At 34.1% G+C, this 25371-nt stretch overlaps 1 protein-coding gene across 4 annotated transcripts; it reads left to right on the top strand.

Moving 5' to 3' along the window:
• Positions 1-2843: 2843 nt before the first annotated feature.
• KLRB1 (killer cell lectin like receptor B1) lies at positions 2844-23973 on the top strand. Of its 4 annotated transcripts, none has more exons than XM_074326042.1 (6): positions 2844-2990; positions 6948-7046; positions 7756-7848; positions 9526-9680; positions 10048-10163; positions 20027-23973. In XM_074326042.1, exons 1-6 carry the CDS (start codon positions 2903-2905, stop codon positions 20154-20156), a joined length of 681 nt encoding a protein of 226 aa, XP_074182143.1. In that variant the 5' UTR covers positions 2844-2902; the 3' UTR covers positions 20157-23973. The 4 variants fall into 4 exon arrangements, with proteins under 4 accessions (XP_074182143.1, XP_019569038.1, XP_074182144.1 ...); XM_019713479.2 differs by having other exon boundaries at positions 7774-7848; XM_074326043.1 differs by lacking the exon at positions 20027-23973 and adding an exon at positions 18437-20001.
• The last annotated feature ends 1398 nt before the right edge of the window (positions 23974-25371 follow it).

The raw sequence follows: 25371 nt of genomic DNA on the forward strand, positions 1-25371 counted from the left end.
AAACTATTGTATGTGTTTATGAGTTTTTGTTTCTTCATTTGTTTCCCTTGTTCTTTTGTTGTTTTTGGTTTATATACCACATATCAGTGAAATCACATGGTTCTCTACTTTTTCTGTCTGACTTATTTCGCTCAGCATAATAATCTCAAGATCCATCCATGTTGTCACAAATGGTACTATTTCATCTTTTCTTATGGTAGAATAGTATTCCATTGTGTACATTTACGACAACTTCTTTATCCAATCATCAATCGAAGGACACTTTGGTTGTTTCCACGTCTCAGCCACTGTAAATAAAGCTGCAATGAACAATGGAGCACATATATGTTTTCAGATGTTTTGGGTAGATACCCAGAAGAGGGATTGCTGGGTCACGTGGTAATTCTATTCTTAATTTTTGAGGAAACTCCACACTGCCTTCCATAGCAGCTGCACCAATCTGCATTTCCACCAACAGTATATGAGTGTTCCTTTTTCTCCACAACCTCTTCAATACTTGTTATTATTTGTCTTGTTGATGATAGCCATTCTAACTGGTGTGAGGTGATATCTCATTATGGTTTTTAATTGCATTTTTCTGATGATTAGTGATGTTGAACATTTTTTTCATATATCTATTTGTATGTCTTCTTTGGAGAGATGTTTATTCAGGTCCTCTGCCCATTTTTTAATTGGATTGTTTGTTTTTTGTTGTTGTTGAGTTGTATGTATATATTTTGGATACTAGCCTGTTATCAGAGGTATTGTTTGGAAAAATCTTCTCCCATTCGGTTTGTTGCCTCCTGAATGTATTCATTAATTCTAACAGTTTGTGGTGTGTGTGTGTGTGTGTGTGTGTGTTAAGTCTTTAGGATTTTCTAAAGATGATGTCTCCTCTAAATAGAGACACATGTCTTCTTTTTTTTTCAATTTGGATGCCTTTTATTTCTTTTTCTTGTCTGATTGCTCTGGCTAGGACTTCAAATACTATGTTAAATAGAAGTGGTAAGGGCTTTTTTTTTTTTTTTTTAATTTTTAAAAAAAATTTTTTTTTTTTTTAATTGGGGAACAGTTTTTCCAGGACCCATCAGCTCCAAGTCAAGCCATTGTTTCCAATCTAGTTGTGGAGGGTGCAGTTCACTGGCCCATGTGGGAATTGAACCGGCAACTTTGGTGTTATGAGCACTGCACTCTAACCAACTGCACTAACCGGCCACCCCTTAAGGATGTATCTAAATACTGTTTCAATCTTACTCATTACTGGTCTGTTCACATTTTTTATTTCTTCATGATTCCATCTGGTGTGTTTTATAAATTTATCCATTTCCAATATGGATATCCAATATGTTGGTGTACAGTTGTTTATAGTACTTTCTTTGCTAAGTTGTCTTTCAATATTCTCATTTAGCTCATTAAGCATCTTTTAACAGTTATTTTATCTTTTTTTTTGAGGCATAATTGACATGTAACTTTATATTAGTTATAGGTATACAACATAATGATTTGAATTTGTATACATTGTGAAATGATCACCACGATAAATACAGTTAACATCCATTGCTATACATAGTTATAGCAGTTACTTTAAATTATTTATCAGGCAACTCATAGATCTGAACTTCTTTAGGGTCAATTTCTGGAGTTTTGTTGTGTTCTTTTGATTAGGCCATGTTTCCCTGTTTCTTTTATGGTTTTCTTGGAGGAGTTGGGTATGGTATTTCAACATTTAAAGAAACAACCACTGCTCAAAGTCTTTGTGTACTGGTTTCTTGAAGGGTAAGACCTTCACCAGTCAGCCCGGCTGAAGACTGTAGAATATCACAAACATTTTCTTATCTCTTGCTGCAACCTGGTCTGGCTGCAGAACAGCAGCATTGTGTGCTGCTTGCCTCAGTTTTAAGTGCCTTCCAAATTTGCACTTGTCCTATAAGCACCGTAAGTCAGACAAAACAGAAACCTGTCCCTTGAGTAGCCCCAAACAATCCAGATGTTGAATGCATAGTCCACTGTTTTGTTTCCATTTTGAGGAAGCATCGCAACTATATGGGCTTTCCTGCTGATGCATCCATACTATGTCATGTAGGGGGAGGGGCACTGATGGGTGCACCAAATGCTGGGAATTATTCAAATCCTTTTACTAGAATTTCTTCTTGGTTTTACAATGGTCTTAGTGACATACCTTCTCAACTGGTCTCTAGGGCCCTCACAGAAGTATTCTGCTCCATATATTATTCTCAGCTCAGTATCTCTGTGGGAAAAAAAAAAAAAAAAGATAGCTTCCAAGTTCAGCCACCTGGCTGAAGTCACAATTTTGTTTTCTGTTTTAAGCCTGGAGTGGATGCTCTTGTATTTTCACCTTCTTGTACAAAAAGAGTCTTATTACTCTTTTCTCCATGTTGTAGCCATCTTCTTGCCTCAGTTGACTTCCTCACATTCAAATGTAATTTTGTTTTTACTTTATTTTTCTGTTCACCCAAATCCCACTATTAACCTGGTAAAGCGCAATGTCAAAATTGGAGACATAGTGAAATACTTACCTTTAGTTTTCCTTGAGCTACTCAATATTATTTCTACTACTGCTACATCCTAAATCTCAGAGTAACTTATAATCATTTAGTCATAAACCCTCTAAAATCTTCAGCTTTAATATTATATATATTATGAGTGTGTTTGCATGTATAATCTCTCATATATATAGACAGAGAGGCAAAGTAGATATTACATGTCTAAGCACTGTGGACACCCAGTAAATGGATTGTTTCACTAATTTATGAAGAAAACCCACAGCTAAAAATGTGGGTGGTACCAATACAAGAGAGACGACAAAGCGTGTTAGAATAAGACTTCCTTTTGCTGATCTTACCTTATAGAACTTGGAGTTTGCCCTTATGCACATGGTTAATGCTACATTCTCCTGTTTTCAATGGACAGACAAGTAACATATGCTGATTTAAAAATATCCAGGGATTCGTCGTCCCCTGAAATTTTGTCACCCCCATCTCTTCCTCAGGGTAAGTGGCTTTGATTTTCCTGTGGGCATTTGTGTATCTTCCAGAATTAGATTTTATTTGTAAATATATGGCTTTAAAGTGTTGTTTTGAAGATGAGCATACATCTTATTCATGTTAAATAACATAACTTGTCTGTAGGTAATCTGGGGAGAACACATACCTCAGAGATTTCTTTTTTATCAAGATATCAGTGTGAAAAGCGACCATTGCTCCTATTGCTGATCCTTGGATTAAAGACCTGGAAAAAATATTTTAAATGTGTGAACAAAGGAAAAATTTGAGGGACACATTATTACCTTGTTGTAATACTAACCTACCTTATTTCAAATCCTCCTACAAAATACTAATACTATGGTTAAGTTCCAGTGTGTTTGCATCCACAGCATTCCTTTTAGAATGCAAAGTGTTGGATTAATGATAAGCATCCTTCAGTCTCCAAAGAAAAGGGGATAAATCTTTCTGGAAGAAATCATATTTAAGAGCAAAGATTTGGGAATAATTATAATCTGATAGTTTATAACATGAAAAATATTACACCTTAAAAGGAGATAAACCACAAGACCCTGGTAAAATATTACTAATGAACCTATTTGGCATTTGTTGAAATTGGCACTTTTCTGTGCATTAGAGGAGTTACTATTCTGAAGGAAAGAAAAGGGGAACTACAATACGAGGTAATAGGTGATAGATGCTATAGCCTAGGAATGGATTTTAAAAAGACCAGAAACTAGGCAAAAACATGTACAAAATTATCATGACACAGTATTACCTTTTGAAATCTAACCAAATTCAATAATATTGTAATTTTTATCCAACCTGGTATTCATTCTATATTGTACTAACCATATGGATTATACCTTTTTAAGATGGTTTGGTATAGGTTTGAAACTATCACATTATCAGCATTCTAAATTGTGAAAAAAATCTTAGGGTTATCAAACAAGTGTCACTATACTCTTCATATGGGAGCTAAGGGAAATGGGAGGATTTTGACAACTACAGTCAGGATTTAGTCAAGTCAAAGTTATTTTTTGATGGGTAAGAGAAAGACTTTCTTTTTCTTTATTTCAGATCTAGCAAAAGTAGGGAGCGGGATGATGGTGTTGAAAAGGGATATCAGAAAATGAATATAGAGAAAGACAGTAAGATTTCTACAAAAGTTACTTACTATCTGTGATCCCAAGTCAATGGGTCAGGAAATTTGTCTAGTTGGATTGTTATCATTATCTTACAAAATATCATCCTAAAAGTAAATATGAAAAATAAATAAATAAATAAAGTCAGAACAAAATGTATGACTATAAAACACTAATCTGGTATTACAATTATTGTGCAAACACTACTGAGCTCTTCAGCTAAACTGTTCACGCTGTGGTAACCATATAAAATAGTGTGATTGTATCAAAGGCAGTCAGTAAACCAAAGAGAAACATGAGTTGTGACTTGTTTTGTATTCTGTTTACAGTGATGGGTTTGCTCTCTTACAAAAGTAGATGAGGTGTTGGCAAAATGCCTCTGGAGTTTATTCATTCATCCAAAAATAAGCACTTACTATGTGCTGGGCATGCTCTAGATGTTGAGGGTACAGCAGTAAACAAACTAGAGGGAAAAAAATTTTTTTAATTGAGTTTATAGTATACTGCTATGGGGACATACAAATAAACAAAAAAACTACGTATGTATGAAAAGTTTAGGTGATATTAAGTGCAATCGAGAAAAATAAAAGTTAAAATTGAGAATTTAGCTTTTTGGGAGGGTGCCATATCAAATAGAATAATCATAGAAGCTCTCCCTGACAAGATGAGATTTAAGTCAAGACCTGAAAGAACTGCAGGACAAAGGTATGTTTTCTGGAAGAAGAGCCTTTAGGAAGTTGTACCAGAGAGCACAAAATCCCTCAGATGAGAACTTGCCTGTCACATTGCAGGAGGAGCATGTAAGTTAGTGTGAAATAGCAGCATGTATGTATGACGACTAGTAGGACATGAAATTAGAGAAGTAATGGGAAGCCATATTGATTAAGGATTTGTAGACTTTTTATCAACTTTTTATAGAGTCATGTCTGCTTGATAGAAAGCCACTAAAGGATAAAGCAATGGAGTAAGGTAATTCAACATTCCAAAAAACAGCCCTAAGTGGGTATTTCTAGATAACTAAAGTTTACTTGGACTCTTGTTATTGTAACTTCATTAATTCTAATCTTATGCGGTGGTGCGGAAAAACTTAATACAGGAGAGCATACTGCCCAGGCATGACCTTCCATTCAAGTCCTTAAATTTTAGCAAAAATGAATAATTATTTTTAAGAGTCACTCCAAATTACCTTTTATCTATAGTTTTTTTTAAAAACTTAAAAAAAAAAAAACCTAATATTTATTGAACAGGTATTATGTACCAGGCACTAGTCTAACTTTTTAGAATTGTTTCATATAATCTTTTTCAAAACCTTATGAAGTAGATAGGATTCTACATTTTACAAGTGAGGAGATTTGTGCTTTATGTGGGTTGAATACATTGCTCAAAGTAGCATGCTCAAACTCAGATCGGCTACAGTCAAAAACCTCTGCTCTTAATTACTGCTATACTTCAATAATAAATATTCAGATAGTGACTATATGGAGTGTTTTTCATTTTGCAAAGTTTCAAGGGAGAAAAGGATGAGGAAGAAAAGAGACAGAAAGGTAAGTCAGTATACATATATACAACCGGAAGCAATGATATCCCAGGGCTAGTCTTATGTTCATTGAGGTTCATCACTCTGTGTCACTCTGTCTCTCATTAGAAGTTTTAGGTCAATATTTTCAAGTTTGGTTTTCCCATATTCAGATGTATGCCCTGAGTCTTGGAGTCTCCTCTGAGCATCTATTCCAACCTCCCACTCTAGATGGTAATCCACCTGTCACTACCGTGAATCTAATCTATTAACTGTCTCCTCCCATAATCTTTTATCACATTTAGCTATCCTGTATTCCATCTCCCCAGAATCCTTTTAGAAACAGCTAACTCATATGAATGTCAGCATCCTAATGGAAGAGACCATTAGCAGTTGTCCGCAAACTGGGTTGTACAGTTTAATGGCCAGGAGAGTGTGAAAAACAAAGTAGGTCACCCTGGAACATTTAATGAGAATAAAATACAACATTTTAACATATCTAATACTAAATATTTTAACATGTGACTCAGATCATGTACACTGAAAAAATATAAAAAGAAATAGACAACATAAATAAATCAGTAGCTATATATAAATTTAAAAGCCTTTACTTGCAAAGTCCTTTGCCTCTAATACAATTTAGAAAACAACTTATAATTATTGTATATCTAACGTGTTATAAACCAAATGGAAACAAAAAGGGTCTTATAATTAAATCAGAGGTATAGGTGCTTCCTAAGCACAGCTTCAAGTAGAGTATCTAAAGTATAAATTACCAGAACAAGCCCCGTCAGGGATGATTTAATTTTGGAAGCTATAGCCCATTGTTTCCCAATATTTTTAAACTAATAAGTTCTTCTTTTATTATTTTTTCATATGAAATGCATGTTTTTAAAGCTGTCTAGAATGAAGGCCATCCTTTATAGACGGAAATCTATTAAAGCTGTCTAGAATGAAGGCCATCCTTTATAGAAGGAAATCCTGACTTCCTTCCTGCAATAGGATAGATGCTTCATTTTGCACTTGAAATTTTCAAAACATTGTCACATCTACTTCACTTGATTCTTATATCAATCCTTCATACATGAGACAAGTATAAATATTTCTATTTTATCAATGAGCAAGTTCTCAGTCAGATCGAGATCCCATCTTGTGACTCAACGTTAAGATGGCTGATAAATGTTCTTTACTGCTTCCAGCTCTCAATTGGAATCTAACTTTCCACATGTGATCCAAACCATCTTTGCTTTTTATAATAGATAAACTGAGTTAATCGAGTGCATTTTGTTTTCTTTAACTTCTCAGATGTCTGTCAAGGTCCACCTTGGCATCGACTTGCTCTGAAACTTGCGTGTACTGGGGTGATTCTTCTTGCTTTGACTGTAATTGGGTTGAGTGCTACGGGTAAGTGATGCAACATCGTTTGTTTCTTGCTCTACTTTTTCTACTCCTATCATAATATTAAAATATCTTAACATAATTTGGCCACCCCAAACTTAGTGAAACCCCAATGGAAAATAAATTACAAAACAATGCTTCAAACAATGCTCAGTCCATATCCACTTCACAAACTTAAGCTTTTCCCATTTCTCTTCCTAATTTTTCTGATAGTCTTCCTGAGGTTTTCACAAGTGTTTCAAGAAATTTTTAAAAAATGACAATTGCGATGAAAATATGACAATAATGAGGATAATGTAAATTCCCAATTATTTACAGTTTCTTAAATACCTACTAAATTCCAGATTGCACTAGGCAATCTCTCCCTTGGGATATGCATAATAAAACTCACTCAAACATGAGAAATTTCAGGCAAGAGTTTAAGCAATGTAAGAGTTTAAGTAAAACCTTTAAGTTTATTTGTCTAGTTGATGACAAATTTATCTAGTTGATAACGGGTGACCAAACCTCTGTGTGAATTCACTTGTTATGTGTTTTCTTGTCTGTTTGTTTGTTTCTTTACGTATACTGTCTTCCAACTAGACCCTTTGTCACCATATTGCTGTTGCCCGTATCTACAGTCCATAGTCAAACTTATCAAGATAACTTAGTTTCCTGAAGTGATACATAGAACATACACATTTCACCACGTTTCAGTATGTAATCTTCTTAATAGTCTCTCCTTATTTACTAGTGATATTCTTAAGACAAAAATCATCAATAGAAAAAAGCAGTGTGGATGTTCAAGAGAAAAGAAATGAAACAACAGGTAATTTTGTGGCTTGAATTTCCTAAAAAAAAGCAATGGCTAACATTTGATAAATATCATGCATTCCTTTAGTTAAGGCTCATAACATCCCATATGTTAAGATAGCATCGTGTTTCCCCGAAAATAACACTGGGTTTTATATTAAGCTGTGCTCCAAAAGATGCATTGGGGCTTATTTTCAGGAGATGTCTTAAAAAATCATGCTAGGGCTTATTTTCCAGTCAGGTCTTATTTTCAGGAAACATGGTATTATCACTCTGATTTTATGTTTGACAAAACTCAGGCCCGAAAAGGTTAAGCAACTCACTTGGAGTCATACAAGTAGTAAGTGGTGACCCTGGGACATGTACTTAGGGAGTCTCACTTCAGAGCCTCTGATCTTAATCACCAGAGCTTCCTGCCTCATGAGCACGGGACACCAGAGCATACTGCCTCATTGAATATCCCAGTCGCTACTAGGATATTCAATAATTAATAGCCAAATATCAAGTTAAAAAGTAAAATAAGCATTGAAGTGGAATATTTGATGAATTCAATGAATATGTCAAATAGTTAACTTTGGACTGAAAATTAATAGAACTCAAATATAAATGTATTCTTTAATATTGATTGTATTCGTCATTAAGAAATAAATCTCGTTCCAGTAAGTATAGCTGACCTGAACAACTTGGGAGTTAGAGATGCTCGCCCCCCTGCACAGTTGAAAATCTGCATATGGCTTTCGACTCCTCCAAAACTTAACTACTAATAGCCTGCTGTTGACTAGAAGCCTTACCAACAACATAGTCAATTAACACATATTTTGCATATTATATGTATTATTTATGATATTCTTAAAGTAATCCAGGTAAAAGAAAATGTTATTTAAAATATCATAAGGAAAATACATTCACAGTACTGTATGTACTTATTGAAAAACATCTGCCTATATGTGGACCCACGTGACTCAAACTCTTATTGTTCAATGGTTAACTGTGTTTGTTAAAAATAACTATTGTTGAATGACTGTAGCAGAATGTGATCTGTGCCCACACTTTACAGAACATTTTAAGAAACCTAGATAATCCTCTGGAAAATTCTATCCAATAAATAATATTACCTAGGCAAATATACCATTTGGCAGTTAGAAATTTTCTTATGATAATTTTCTCCATGGTATGTGTCATTAATTTAGTGAAATGAATTATTACTTCCTTAGCATTTTGCATGTTATTTGAAGTAAAAATTTGCGGGGTAAGTTTAATAATTGTGCAGGGAATAAGCACTGGCGACGAATTTATGGAAACTCAGAAATAGTTTTGATTCTACCACCATCTGCTTGTGTGGACTTGGCCAAATTATTCTGTCTATTAGTGTCTTAAAATGTAAAATGTGGCTGCTTAAATTATTTTGATGGTCGTTTCCTATTCTAATATTCTGTGGTTCCATATATGCTCAATATAACTGGTCACTAATTTCTAATTGTTGGTTCCAGAATGAACAGTAGGTCTCAAAAACTTGAAAATTGTAATAAATTGATTAATTGTTCTCATGGTGATAAAAACTGCTGAGCATCATAAGGAAGTGTGTGTGTGTGTGTGTGTGTGTGTGTGTGTGTGTGTGTATGAGATTAGTAGCAGTGGAGTGAGGGCGGATTAGTAATGTAACATTTATTTCTTCTTTTCTTTCTTACTTTAGAAAGACCAAGTCCGGTCAAGTGCCCAATGCATTGGCATCCACTCCAAGAGAAATGCTTGTTTTTTTCTCATGATATTAACACTTGGCATAACAGTCTAGCTGACTGTTCCACACAAGAATCTAGCTTGCTGCTAATTCAAGATCAGGAAGAATTGGTAAATAATTAAATAAAATTCTTGAATAGAACTTACCACTTTCTTCTAACCATATCAACAGCTGTGGGCTTTAGCCTAAAGGTTCTATACAGATGGAAACAGTGACTTTGACGTCAAGAAGGCCACAATCTGAGAGACTAAACAGACATGCAAGCAAATAATTGACTATAATTTGATGACTACAACAACACAATTATATATAGAGAGAGAGAACTATCACAAAGAAGGAATAATTAAGGGTGAATTAGAAAAGGCTCCATAATGGGGGTAACACTTGAACTGTGTTTTAGAGGATGAGTAGAAGAATGCAAACTATGAGTAGACAAAAACATTCAATATTCAGTCATTTTTTCTGTTCCATATACAGAAACTCATACAAAACCTGATAGATACTGAGGCACTTCTATATGGAATTGGATTAAATTTTACGTTACCACAGAAGAAATGGAAATGGATAAATGGTTCTTTTCTAAATTCTAATATGTGAGTATTAGATAAACTAATTTTAATATTCAATTTATATCAGACTTATATTGCAAGGTAGTAACATTGTTATTGAAGATTGAGTTTTATACTTTTAATTTAGTTTAAAAATTCTCAAATTCTTAAAATGTGTTTTATCATTCAAAAAAAGGTTAAAATTCAAAACACAGGAGCATGCTGAAGTTTATCTAAAATGTTGTGAAAAATTAAGTATGGAAAAGTACTAAATATTGAAAGAAAGGTTGGTTTAACTAGCAATTTTGACATTGTTTGACCCATGTTCTAAAATATTTTTTTTAAATATGAGACTTTAAAATGAAGATTATTTTAAAATAAATTTTCTAGATTAGAATAAATTTATGAAAAGGCAAACATACTCATTTTATTAAATAAAATCTAACCTGATTTGTTTTATGCTTTCTGAGAATTATTTTCTATATTTTATTTACATAAACATGAAACCCTGACATTAATTTCTTTTGATTTTTTCATACATAATAAAGGTTAATTTTGGCTTATTAACTTGTGTGTGTTTGTGTGTGTGTGTGTGTGTGTGTGTGTGCGCGTGTACATGTGTTTCTTAGCAGGTCATGTTTATTTTATTGAGGTTCAATACAAATAAAATTTAAAACACTGAAGTGTTTATGAACAGAAATATACGTAAAGTGGATGGGTTAAATTCAGTTGAACATTCCATTTTATTCTGAGGAGAAAAATTACATTTTAATGAAAATAGTAGTGATCAGGTTATAATAGAAAAAGTATCAGACTCTGCTTGCTCTTTTAAAAATTAATTAATTTTAATTAAATTTATTGGGGGTGATGTTGATTAATAAAAGTACTACATAGGTTTTCAAGTGTAAAATTCTATAATATATCATCTATATATTGCACTGCATGTTCACCACCCAAAGTCAAATATCCTTCCATTACCATAAATTTGACCTCTTTTACCCTTTCTACTTCCCCTCACCCCCCTTTCCCTTTAATAACCACTAAACTGTTTTCTGCATCTATGAGGTTTCGTTTGTTTGTTGCTTTCATTTTTATATGTTGTCACATATGAATAAAGTCATATGGTTCTCAATTTTTTCTGGATGACTTATTTCACTTAGCATGATAATCTCAAGATCCATCCATGTTGTTGCTGCAAATGGCAGTATTTCATCTTTTCTTATGGCTGAGTAATATTCCATTGTACACACACACACACACACACACACACACACACACACACACAAAGTTCTGATAACTAAGTTGGCAAACTCATGCTAGAAAAAGTGCTACATCCCTCATTGCTGAACATCACTATGGTCACCTTTCAAGTACTCCCCTTGGGAAGCTATGCACTGATGCCAGTGTCTAGTCCACCCTTCAAAGCAATTTTGGAACTTTTTTCCTGGAATGGCCATCAGAGCTGTCATCATATTACCCTTGATGTCCTCAATATCATCAAAATGTCTTCCTTTCCATATTTCCTTTATCTTCGAGTAAAGAAAGAAGTCACTGGGGGCCAGGTCAGGTGAGTAGGGAGGGTATTCCAATACAGTTATTTGTTTACTGGCTGAAAACTCCCTCACAGACAGTGCCATGTGAGCTGCTGCATTGTAGAGATGCACGAGCCATGAATTGTTGTCCAAAATTTCAGGTCATCTAACTTTTCCATGCAGCCTTTTCAGCACTTCCAAATAGTAAACTTGGTTAACTGTTTGTCCAGTTGGTATAAATTCATAATGAATAATCCCTCTGATATTCAAAAAGTTTAGCAACATCATTGCAACAAGTTTGCAAACTTAATTGTCAGACCTCTTATTACATTTTCTTTATATATCAATCATCTATCAAAGGACGCTTTGGTTGTTTCCATGTTTTGCCGCTGTGAATAAGGCTGCAGTGAATACAGGGGTACATATATCTTTATAGATAAATGTTTTCAGAATTTTGGAGTAGATACCCAGAAGAGGATTTGCTGTGTTGTATGGTATTTCTATTCTAAATGTTTTGAGGAACCTCCATACTGTTTCCACAGTGGCTGTACCAATTTACATTCCCACCAGCAGTGTATGAGGGTTCCTTTTTCTCCACAATCTCTTCAATAATTGTTATTACTTGTCTTGATAATAGCCATTATAACAGGTGTGAGGTAGTATCTCATTGTGGTTTTGATTTTCATTTTCCTAATAGCTAGTGAAGTTGAGTATCTTCATATATTTGTTGGGCATTTCTATGTCTTCTTAGAAGTATCTGTTCAGGTCGTCTGCTCATTTTTTAATCAGGTGACTTGGTTTTTCATTGTTGAGTTGTATGAGTTCTTTATGTTTTGGATACAGCCCCTTGTGGGAGATGTTGTTTGCAAATATCTTCTCTCATTTGGTTGGTTGCCTCCTTGTTTTGTTGATTGTTTCTTTTATTGTACAGAAGCTTTTTGGTTTGATATTGTCCCATTTGTTTATTTTTACTTCCCTTGTGCTTGAGGTCAAATTCATAAAATCCTCTCTGAACCCAAGGTTCGTAAGTTTAGTACCTATGTTCTCTTCTATGCAATTTATTGTTTTAGGTCTTATATTTAGATCTTTGATCCAATTTAAGTTAATTTTGGAGTATGGGGATAGCAGTCTAGTTTTGCATGTGGCTTTCCAGTTTCCCTAGCACCATTTATTGAAGAGGTTTTCCTTTCTCCATTCTATGTTTTTGGCTCCTTTGTCAAAAATTATCTGCCCATATATATGGGGGTTTATTTCTGGGTTCTCAATTCTATTCCATTGGTCTGTGTGTCTGTTTTTCTGCCAATACCACGCTGTTTTGACTGTTGTCACTTTGCAGTAAAGATTGAAGTCAGTGAGTGTCATACCTCCAGACTTCTTTTTTCTCAGGATTGCTTTGGCTATTCAGGGTCTTTTGTGATTTCATACAAATCTGATGATTTTTGTTTCTGTTGTTCTATTTCTTTAAAAAATATCATTGGGATTTTGATGAGATTGCATTAAATCTGTGTATTGCTTGGGTAATTTGGCCATTTTAACTATGTTAATTCTTCCAATTCATGAATACGAATATCTTTCCATTTCTTTGTATCTTCTTTAATTTCTTTTAATAATATACTGTAGTTTTCAGTGTACAGGTCCTCTACATCCTTTGCTAAATTTATTACTATTAATATGTGTTTAATTCTTTTTTATTGCAATTGCAAAAGAATTGTTTGTTTCATTTCTTTTTCTGAAATTTCATTATTAGTATAGAGGAACACAATGGATTTTTGTACAATGATTTTATAACCTGCAACTTTACTGTATTCTTTTATTGTTTCTAATAGTTTTTTGGTGGAGTCTTTAGGGTTTTTTTATATAAAGAATCATGTCATTTGCAAAAAGTGACAATTTGACTTTTTCATTCCCAGTTTGGATGCTTTTTATTTCTTTCTCTTGCCTGATTGCTCTGAAAAGGACTTCTAATACTATGTTGAATAACAGTGCTGATAGGGGACAGCCCTGTCTTGTACCTCATCTTAAAGGAAAAGCTTTCAGTTTTTCACTATTAAATGTGATATCAGCTGAGGGTTTGTTGTGTATGGCTTTTATTATATTAAGGTACTTTCCTGCTATACCCATTTTATTAAGTATTTTAATCATGAATGGATGTCGTATTTTGTCAAATGCTTTTTCTGCACCTGTTAATATGATCGTATAATTTCCGTCCTTTATTTTGTTTATGTGATGTATCACATTGTTCAATTTGCATATGTCGAACTATTCTTGCACCCCTGGAATGAACCCCACTTAATTGTGATGTATAATCTTTTAAATGTATTGTTGTATTTGATTTGTTATTATTTTGGTTAGGATTTTTGCATCTGTATTCATCAGAGAAATTTGTCTTCAGCATTCTTTTTTTGTGTTAACCTTAGCAGATTTTGGTATCGGGATAATGTTGGCTTCAAAAAATGAGTTAAGAAGTATTGCCTCTTCTTCAATTTTTTTGGAAGAGTTTGAGAAGAAGAGGTATTAAATCATCTTTGAATGTTTGGTAGAATTCACTAGTGAAGCCATCTGGTCCTGGTCTTTTGTTTTGGGAGAGGTTTTGGGTAATTGTTTCAATTCCTTTACTGTTGATTGGTCTATTAGATTTTCCAGTTCTTCGTGATTCAGTCTAGGAAAGCTATATATTTATAAGAATGTGTCCATTTCTTCTAGGTTATTGAATTTGGTGGCATATAGCCTTACATAGTATTTTTGTATGATCCTTTGTATTTTTATGGTATCCATTATCACTTCTCCTCTTTCATTTCTGATTTTGTTTATTTTTGTCTTTTTGCCTATTGAGGCTAACCAGGAGATTGTCAATTTTATTAATCTTTTCAAAGAACCAGGTCTTTGTTGCATAATATTTTTCTTTTTTGTTGTTCTATATTTCATTAATTCTGCTTTAATTTTTATTATTTCCTTTCTTCTGTTGATTTTGGGCTTCATTTGTTCTTCTTTTCCTAGTTCTTTAAGCTGTAGCTGTAATGTTAGGTTGTTAGTTTGGGATTTCTCTTGTTTCTTGAGATATGTCTGTGATAATATAAACTTACCTCTTATTTCTGCTTTTGCTGTATCCCAAAAGTTTTGATATGTTCTTTCATTCTCATTTGTTTCTATGTATCTTTTGATCTCTCCTTTTCATTCTTATTTGACTTAATTGTTCTTTAGTAGCATGTTGTTTAATTTCCACATATTTTTCCTTTTTCCTGTTTTCTTTTTATAGTTGATCTACAATTTCAAAACATGGTGGTGGGAGAATATATTTGGTATGATTTCAATCTTCTGAAATTTGTTGAGGATAGTTTTGTGTCCCAACGTATGGTCCATCCTTGAGAGTGTTCCATGTGCACTAGAAAAGAATGTATAGTCTGGTGTTTTGGGATGAAAGGTTCTATAAATGTCAATTGTGCTCATTTGGCCTAATGGCTGATATTTCCTTATTGATTTTCTGTTTGGATGATTTACCCATAGCTGTCAATGGAGTATTTAGATCCCCTACTATAATTGTGTTTTTGTCAGTTTTTCCATTTAGTTCTGTTAGTAGTTGCTTTATATATTTTGATGTTCCCTGAGTGGGAGCATATATATTGAATAAGTGCTATGTCTTCTTGATGTATTGCCCCCTTTATCATAATAAAATGTCCATCTTTGTCTCACTAACGTTTTTATATTGAAGTCTATTTTGTCCGATATAAGTACAATTACACCCACTTTTCTCTGGATGCCATTTGTTTGGAGTATCATTTTCCATCTTTTCACTTTGAGTCTATATTTGTCCTTGCAACTGAGATGTGTCTTTTGAAGGTAGCATATGGTTGGGTTTTGCTACTTTATCCAATCTGTTACTCTGTGCCTTTTTATTGGTGAGTTTAGTCCATTTACATTTAGGATGATTATTAATATATGATGATTTTCTATAGACATTTGATCTTTTCTTTTCTGGTAGCTGGTGTCACCACTGTTTCTTTGTCCTTGTGTTTCTGTTATTTCAGTTTGGTGGTATGCTATGATTTTTTTCCTTCTGTTTCTTCTTTTTTATGTCATGTGTCTCAGTTATGGATTTGTGGGGGGGGTGTAAAATAAAATTTCATATATACAGTAGTTCTTTTTATACTGCATGCATCTTATCTTCATTCCTCTTTGCAAATTCAGACCTTTACTCCCTACCCTTTTATGTTTTTGGTGTCACAAATTATCCCTATTTATGCTCTGAGTTCATTTTTCAGTAGCTACTGTCTTCTTCTCTCTCTTTTTTTCAATGTTTTTACCTCTTAATCTTTATGTTATCTTTAAGTGTATAGTGCCCTATTCTGAGTAAGGGTTACAATTTCTTGCTTCTATCTGTCTGTTAGTCATTTTACTCATAGTTTTATATCCTTTTGTCCTTTTGTTTCAGATAGAATAACTTCCATTACATGAAATGGAATAACTCTATTTCCTATAATGCAGGCTTTGTGGTTGAAAATGCCCTCGGTTACTGTATGTCTGGAAAGGTCTTTATTTCTCCTTCATATTGAAAGGATAACTTTGCTGTGTATGTTATTTTTGGCTAGTAATTCTCTCTTTCAATAGTTTGAATATTTGATTCCTCTCCCTCCTATCTTGTAGAGTTTCTGCTGAAAAATCCAATGATAATCTAATGGGATTTCCCTTAAAGGTTACATCTTCTTTTCTCTAGCTATCTTGAGAATTCTTTTGTCGTTAATGTTTTGACAGTTTTAACATAATGTGCCTTTGAGAAGGCCTTTTTGAATTGAGATAATTAGGTGTTATATTTGCTTCTTGGATTCAAGGATCAGTTCTTTCCATAGGTTAGGGAAGTTCTCATTGGTGATTTGTTTGAACAGACTCTCTGTTCCCTTCTCCCTCTCTTCTTCTTCTGGGATACCTATTATTCTTATATTGCTCTTTCTGATGGAGTCAGATAGTTCTTGTAGAATTCATTCATTTTCTTTTTTTTCTTTAGTCTCAAGTTTCTCTCTTCTTCCATCTGTGTTATTTCCAGATTTCTATCTTTGATATCACTAATCCTTTCCTCCATCTGGTCAGCTCTATTTCCTAAGCTTGCTATTTCATTCTTCATCTCTTTTATTGAGTTCTTCAGCTCCAGAATGTCTATTTGGATACTGTCTATCCATTGTTTGACTTCTACTCCTACCCCCACTTACATTAAGCCACAAGACTCATGCTTGTTTGGAACTAACAATATATTGAAGTGGACACCCACCAACTTCTGCTTGGAATGGAAAAGAAAAAAAGGACTTTTGACTACATACCACATGAACTGAGCCTCTTTTCCTAGCTGCATCCAAATTCTGTAGACTATGTATATCCAATTGCTTTCTAGGTCCTTATTACATTTATCAAGAACACTTGGGAATACCTCATTTTGTTACACTTCACTTTATTGAACTTTGCAGATATTACATCTTTTACAGATTGAAGGTTTGTGGCAACCCTGTTTCAAGCTAGTCTATTGGCACCATTTTCAAATAGCATTTACTCACTTTCTGTCATGGTGTCACATTTTTGTGATTACTACAATACTTCAAACTTTTTCATTACATTTGTTATGGTGATCAGTGATCTTTGATTTTACTATTGTAATTGTTTTGGGGTGCCATCACACCATGCCTACGTAAGATAGAGAACTTCATTGATAAATGTTATGTGTGTTCTGGCTGCTCTATCGACCAGCTATTCCCCTGTCTTTCTCACTCTTACTGAACTTTCCTATTCCTTAAGACACAACAATGTTGAAATTAGGCCAATTAATAACCCTACAATAGCCTCTAAATGTTCAAGTGAAAGGAAGAGTCACATGTTTGTCACTTTAAATCAAAAGCTAGAAATGGTTAAGATTTGTGAGAAAGGCATGTAGAAAGCCAAAATAGGCTAAAAGCTAGCCCTCTTATACCAGTTAGCCAAGTTATGAATGCAAAGGAAACTTCTTGAAGGAAATTAAAAGTGCTACTCCAGTGAACACAGGAATAAGAAAGTGAAACAGCCATATTGCTGATATTGAGAAAGTTTTGGTGGTCTGGATAGAAGATCAAACCAGTCACAATGTTCCCTTAAGCCAAAGCCTAGTCTAAAGCAAGGCCCTAACTTTCATATATTCCATGAAGACTGAGAGAGATGAGAAAGTTCAAGAAGAAAAGTCTAAAGCAAGCAGAGGTTTGTTCGTGAGGTTTAAGGAAAGGAGTCATCTTCATAACATAAATGTGCAAGGTGAAGCAGCAAGTGCTAAAGTAGAAGCTACAGCAAGTTATCCAGAAGATCTAGCTAAAATAATTGATGAAGGTGGCTACACTACACAAAAGATTTTCAATATAGACGAAGCAACCTTATATTGAAAGAAGATAACATCTAGGACTTTTATAACTAGAAAGTAGATGTCAATGCCTGGCTTAAAGTATCAAATGACAGGATGACTTTCTTGTTAGGGGCTAATGTAATTGGTGATTTTAAATTGAAGCCAATGCTCATTTGCCATTCTGAAAATCCTACGCCCTTCAGAGTTATGGTAAACCCACTCTGCCTGTACTCTATAAATGGAATAACAAAGCCTGGATGACAATACACATTTTTGCAACATGCTTTACTGATATTTTAAGGACAGTGTTGAAACCTGCTGTTAGAAAAGAAAAAGATTCCTTTTAAAATATTACTGCTCATTGACAAAGTGCCTGGTCACCCAAGAGGTCTGATAAAGATGTACAAATAGATTAATGTTGTTTTCACATTTTCTAGCACAATATCCATTCTGAAGCCCATGGATCAAGGAGTAATTTTGACTTTTACGTCTTAATATTTAAGAAATACATTTCATAAGGCTATATCTGCCGTAAATTATGACTCCTCTGATGGATCTGGGGAAAGTAAATTGAAAACCTTCTAGAAATGATTCACTATTCTAGATGCCATTAAAAATATTCAAGATTCATGGTAGGAGGTCAACATTAAGAAGATTTTGGAAAAAGTTAATTCCGATGCTCACGAATGACTTTGAGGGACTCAAGACTTCAGTGGAGGAAGTAACTACAGATGTGGGAATAGCAAGAGGACTAGAATTAGAAGTGGAGCCTGAATATATGGTGATGGAAGGAGAACTGACCCTGGGTGGTGAACACACAATGGGATTTATAGATGACGTATTACAGAATTGTACACCTGAAATCTATGTAGCTTTAATAACAATTGTCACCTCAATAAGCTTTCATTTAAAAAAAAATAAAAGAAGTGGAACCTGAAGATGTGACTGAATTGCTGCAATCTCATGACAAAACTTTAGTGGATGAGGAGCTGCTTCTTATGCATGAGCAAAGAAAGTGGTTTCTTGAGATGGAATCTACTCCTGGTGAAGATGCTGTGAAGGCTATTAAAATGACAACAAAGGATTTGGAATACTACATAAACTTAGTTCATAAAGCAGCAGCATGGTTTCAGAAGATTGACTCTAATTTTGAAAGAAGTTCTACTGTGGGTAAAATGCTATCAACCACCATTGCATGCTACAGAAAAATCGTTTGTGAAAGTAAGAGTCAATAAAGTGGTAAACTTCACTATTGTCTTATTTTAAGAAATTGCCACAACTACCTCAGCCTTCAGCAGCCACCACCCCGGTCACCAGCCATCAACATCAAAGTAAGACCCTCCACCAGCCAAAAATTTACAACTCACTGATGGTTCAGATAATTATTAAAATTTTTTAGCAATAAAGTATTTTTAATTAAGATAAATACATTTTTTACATGTAATGCTTTTGCACCCTTAATAGACTGCAGTATCATGTAAATATATATTTTATATGCACTGGGAAACCAAAAAATTTGTGTGACACATTTTTGATACTTGCTTTAGTATGATAGTCTAGAAACCAAACTGGCAACAATTCTGAGGTATGCCTGTACATTTTTAAAGCATTGTCACACATTCACACGCATCATCTCAATGCCTTCCTCAAATGTTAGATAGTTATATCCCACATATTTAAGAACACTGAGGCTCAGTGAAGTTAAGAAACTTTTCACATGACATGTTAGTCGTAGAATAAAGTGAATCAATTCCCAGCTTCAGAAGCTTCTCTCTTTTTTTAAGTATCATTATGAAGTTTCTTGTTATTAGAAGGATTGTTTTCCAGTGAAGATATACTTGCATGTTCCAAAGATTTATATGAGCTTTACATTAAATGTTTATACCATTATATTTGTGACTGTACTCTCTACATAATAATTTAGCATTCCACTATTTTCCTGAAAGTTGTAGAAAATACTGGCTGGAGGAGGAAAATTATGTGAGAAAATTCTAAACACTAAGAGAGGCTTTTCTTTTGATTCGCAGATTACAAATCACTGGTGATGCTAAAGAAGACAGCTGTGCTTACATCTCACAGAAATCATTTGTTTCTGAGGACTGTAATACAGAATATAGATGGATCTGCCAAAAATGCCTAAAACCCCTCAGAAATTAGGAATGTCCTGACTCTTGACTATGCATCCCCTCTCGATTTGTTTACTTTCCATTACTTGTTCTGTAATTTTAACTATATATACTGTTAAAGTGGCCTAATGTACATTTAGTGTCACAAAGTGAACAAAAACCTAATAGAATTCTAAAACTATTGTGAATCTTACAGAAGTTCACATCTAACCTACTCACTCTACAAATGAGGAAAGAGATGCATAGAGAAAACATGTATCATTTTAAAAGACTGTTCTATGACAAGAAGCCCAGATCAGCTGAGGGGAATTGGTTTCTAAACCTGGCATGTATGTCTGGTATTCATTGATCCCTGTTATGCCTTAGCTCATCTTCAGAAAAGTTGGAGTAAATGATTTCTAAAGTCCTTTGCATAGTCTATGATTTTTTTTATACCATCACACAACTGGGTTGTGGCAGAACATTGACTAAAGTGAATTCTCTGGATTCTTGTATCAGAGACCCATAACCAAAGGAGTTTGAGAAGGAAACTTAACTCTATCCCACCATTTCAAAATTCTTCCCATTTTAATTTTCTCATTACTTTTTTATTTTCTATATATTTCCATCTCTGTATGGCGCACACACAAGCTGTAGAAAATATGTAAATCAAAAATGTCATTATTCTAATGGAAAATAAGTGATATATTTTTTTAACTCTGCAGTTGGGGGAACAAAACTAACAAAAGAGAAATGTTTATTTTGATAGATCTTTTGAGTGTTCACTCTTTAAAATCACATGCAAAGCTTTCTATGGAAATCATATAAATTATAATATTGAATTTACCCATAAGGAAACTTAAAATAAAATTTCTGAAAAATAGATATCTACTTATTCTGATAAGTCAATGCCAATTTGAATTATATAAATTCAAGTGCATACTATAATGACCAAAATATCATTTCAATTCCTGTTTTCTATGTATAATGATTTATAATATTTATTAATATACAATTTGAACACATCAAAAATCCAAAGTATAATTCGTTTTGTACCAATTACTTAGGACATAAATTATTTAGGAAAATATTCCAGACAGGAGCTTCATTACAAAATAATACACAATAAAAGTGAGATTTTTGAGATGTTTGATACTTTAGTGGAAGAGATCTCTAAAGAACAAAAATCTGAAAAATAAATGTTCCCATGATTGACAATGTACCTTTCCACCTCTTTGGAACAATGCTCGAAGCAACCTTCTAGAGCAATTCAGGAGTAAGACTCTCTAAATTCATACAGTTAGTCCAGAATTCATTCCAAACATAAATCTTTTCCTCCTTCTATACGTAGATCTGAAATCAAGTGCCCCAAAAGCACACACCTGCAAGAAACTTTTACAATGAAACTAATCCCAAAAAGTTAGGTTGTGTCACTAACTTCATTTGCTATTGTGGTATTAGATAATCAAGTAAACCTAAAATGGGGCATGATACTGCTGAGATCATCTCTGAAATTCAAACTTGGAAGGTACAATTCCATGAGGAAGGCATGTCTAACCATAGTGCAGGAAGATAAAATAACATTAGATCTAATGGGAAATTTTTGGTTACAGTTTTTGATTCAGAGTTTATTGACAATAAGCTAACTTTGACTCCAAACCAAGCCAAAATAAGACACTTATTATGTCATTGAACACCTGCCATTTACATTTTCTCTCTGCAGCCTATGCTCCAGATGCACCGACTCCTTACCATTCTCCAAAACATTCTGATGTTTTACGATTTCATGGTTTAATGCATGTTGTCCCACAAATGTGAGATGCTCTTTTCACTCTACCCCTTTATTCTTTGCCTAGAAAAACCTTAGTAATTGTGGAAGGCTTGAATTAAATGTTAATTTCTTTTGTAATTTTTTTTCTGAAATTTGTCTGTCTCTCACAATTTGTAATCTATTTTTTCCACTTTTCTGAAATGTGATTTAATTTCTTCTTTGCTACATTATAATTAGTTGTTTTTATGTTTGTACGGCTGGTTCCACTTTCCTTCTGGCTAGAGGTGGACAAATACCAAGATAGAATAAATAAAGGAAGAAAAGAGACAGGCCCTGACTACTCATTTTAATATGGTAAGAAGAGTATTGGCATAGTGATGGTACATTTATGTTGTAGTAAATGGAACTTGAGTCTGGACCAATGAGATTCCTTTTATTTTCTATGTTCTGTACTTGAATTTGAAATCTATTTGTTTCTGTTTCATGTGCTTGCTCACCCATTGAGAGAACTCTTCAACATGTATGCTTGGGCTAAAAAGCCATTATCATAGGAAAACACTTAAGGGGTAGGGACCTAAAAAATAAAATATTCGTGATGCATCAGACTGGATTTTTTTCTTTTTAACCTTTATTTCTAATCCACGTATGTGTAGGCAGCCAGTAATCAGAGTCTTCTCTTTGTAATGCAAGTATGGGTAAACAAGAGTAACTTTTGACTTTCATACCTTGGGAAAGGAAAATCCAAAAAACACAGGTAAAAAGATTATTAAAAAATAACTTCGGCCGGCCTGGTGGCTCAGGCAGTTGGAGCTCCATGCTCCTAACTCCTAAGGCTACCGGTTCGATTCCCACACGGGCCAGTGGGCTCTCAACCACAAGGTTGCCGGTTCAACTCCTCGACTCCCGCAAAGGATGGTGGGCTGTGCCCCCTGCAACTAGCAACAGCAACTAGACCTGGAGCTGAGCTGCTCCCTCCACAATTAAGACTGAAAGGACAACAACTTGAAGCTGAACAGCACCCTCCACAACTAAGATTGAAAGGATAACAATTTGACTTGGAAAAAAGTCTTGGAAGTACCCGCTGTTCCCCAATAAAGTCCTGTTCCCCTTCCCCAATAAAATCTTTAAGAAAATAAATAAATAAACGACTTCATGACCTATAGTCATGAAGCAACTAACTTAACCTGATCTGGTGGAGATAGCCTTTAGTCCACTCCTTGGCTGCAATTTATTTACTTCTGTAATTGTTTGTGACAAACTCCATGATGCCACCTTGTGGACTTATTTGGTTTTGTTTTTGTTTTTATGACCACTGGTTCCCTTCTAACTAAGCAAAACAGAACAAAGGAAAAAAAATAGTTTTATATCAATCAGAAGTTTATTTGTTTTGTCTCTTGTTTATTTCTTTCATAATATGTGAAATTGGATAATTACTTTTTTTGTTTATTTGCTTATTATTGTTATTATTTTGGTATTACTCCTACTATTATTATTAGGCCCTCTCCATGGGAATCAGAGCTCAATAAAAATAAGGACATTCATCATATTGTTAACCAATGCATGGTTCTACCACATAGAAGATGATCAATGAATATTTCCTAAACAAATAAATACTTGTCCAATCAGATTTGCTTATCGAATGGCCTTACCTAGATGGTTCTTGCTTGGGGTCTCTAATGTCATTGAAGTCAGATGGTGATTCGGGCAGAGTATCTCAAAGCCTTCCTCACTCACATATGTGGCTGTTGATTGCCTGGAACTTCAGCGGGGTGGCTGTGTAACAAGAGTAATTTTTCTAACAGGACCATCTTTCAAACAATACAAACAGCATGGAATGTTGTGGGTCATTTAGGAGGTGACCCAGTAATAGAGCTAGAACCCAAATCTGACCTCCCCAGTGTATGAAGCCAATTGCACTCTCAACACAGTCTATCAGGGCCCTTTCAAAGTAAACATTGGAACACTGCATAATCAGTGTTCTTTGGATTTATCCTTTGTGCTTCAACTTTTAATGTTCTATTTTAGGAAATCTGAAAATTCCTAGGCAAAGACGTTCAATAGGTACAACTTCTAAAATCTAATTTCAATTTTGACTCAACTTGCTCTCCAGATAGCTTATTTTCTACCCCAAATTTTTGTTCAGATATTTTTATTCATTAGAAATGATTTTCAGGCTGAAAACACGGAAAGCAGTATCCAATTATTACTACTTTATTTCAACTTATTGTTTGGTGCTAACATGATTATAGGATGATTTAAATTAATCATTAATTTCTAAGTTAAGTGATTTTGCCTAACCAGCAATGGAAGTGTAGATCTAGGATGCAAGTTCCTTAATCACAATGATCATTGTCTATTTCTTCACTGATGCATCCCAAGAAACATGAGTGGCACATGGTAGGCACTTATTAACTAGTAAATGAATGATGATGGAAAAAGAAGTATAAATACTCCATGTCAAAGTTTAAACTCTAGGAAGTTGTAGGTAGCCATAGAACTATGTTTCAGGCAATGTTATATAGAATAAAAATGCTATCTTTCTGTTTGAATGCCCTTATTTTCTTCCTTACCTGTTGAAAACTTCGAATATTTTTTAATTCTCAAATTAAATCTATCTTCCATGGAGCTGCCCGTGATTGTTTCAGATGGCAATAAATGCTGTTTTCTATGAAATCTTATTGTACTTTCAGTCTTGGTCACATATTTTGCATTAAACATATTATCAATTTCTCTTTCGATTTTGTTATCTTGCTAAGACAAATATAGGTCTTTATGACTACTTATTATATTTCTTTTAAATTTTTTATAGGACTTAGCATCAGCTTAGCACATAATTGAGCTGTGTCTGCTTTATCAATATTCCTTCCTAAATTAGTATGCATTGCAGTTATCAGCCAGATACAAATAAAAGCAACCCAGAGGAATAATTGCTAAAACAAACCAAAATAACCTCCAAAATGTCTAACCAATCAATCAGAGCAAACAAGTCAGCAACAACTTATTCAAACATATTTCAATTTAATTAATGGAATTATATAATGCTAAAATAAAATTGTAATAGAAACAGTAAATACTTGTTACCTGAGTCAGTTAAATTTTGCTACATGATAAATCACCACAAAATTTAGCAGTTTAAAATATAAAGACTTAGTTTTACTCATGAGACTACAAGTTAGCTTGAAGTTTCTATTGATCTGGTCCTAATTCAGGTGATTTTGTCTGGGCTGACTCATGCATCTGTGAGCAACCAACTGAGGGCTGACCAGTGCAGGATGACCTGTCACCTGTAGGGCAGTTGGCTCACTGTCCACTTGACTGAAAGATCCATGTGTTTCTTATTCTCCAACAAGTTATCTCTGGTTGTTCACATGCTGGCGGTGCAGAATCTCAAGAGATCAAGCGGCCTAGGTTTGTGACTGAACCCTGTCATTTTCCCCGTATTCTGTTGGACAAATGAAGTCAAAAGGCCAGCCCAGAATCAAGGGGTGGAGGAGGT

Source organism: Rhinolophus sinicus, linkage group LG02, assembly GCF_036562045.2.
Source record: "Rhinolophus sinicus isolate RSC01 linkage group LG02, ASM3656204v1, whole genome shotgun sequence".
In the NCBI taxonomy this organism is placed as follows: domain Eukaryota; kingdom Metazoa; phylum Chordata; class Mammalia; order Chiroptera; family Rhinolophidae; genus Rhinolophus; species Rhinolophus sinicus.

Excerpts from the sequence above, each read along its gene's own strand:
- KLRB1 (XM_074326042.1), top strand. The coding sequence starts at position 2,903 with ATGGACAGACAAGTAACATATGCTGATTTAAAAATATCCAGGGATTCG. Across the intron at positions 2,991-6,947 it reads ACCCCCATCTCTTCCTCAGG|ATGTCTGTCAAGGTCCACCT; the intron begins GTAAGTGGCTTT and ends TTAACTTCTCAG. Across the intron at positions 7,047-7,755 it reads AATTGGGTTGAGTGCTACGG|TCTCTCCTTATTTACTAGTG; the intron begins GTAAGTGATGCA and ends TCTTCTTAATAG.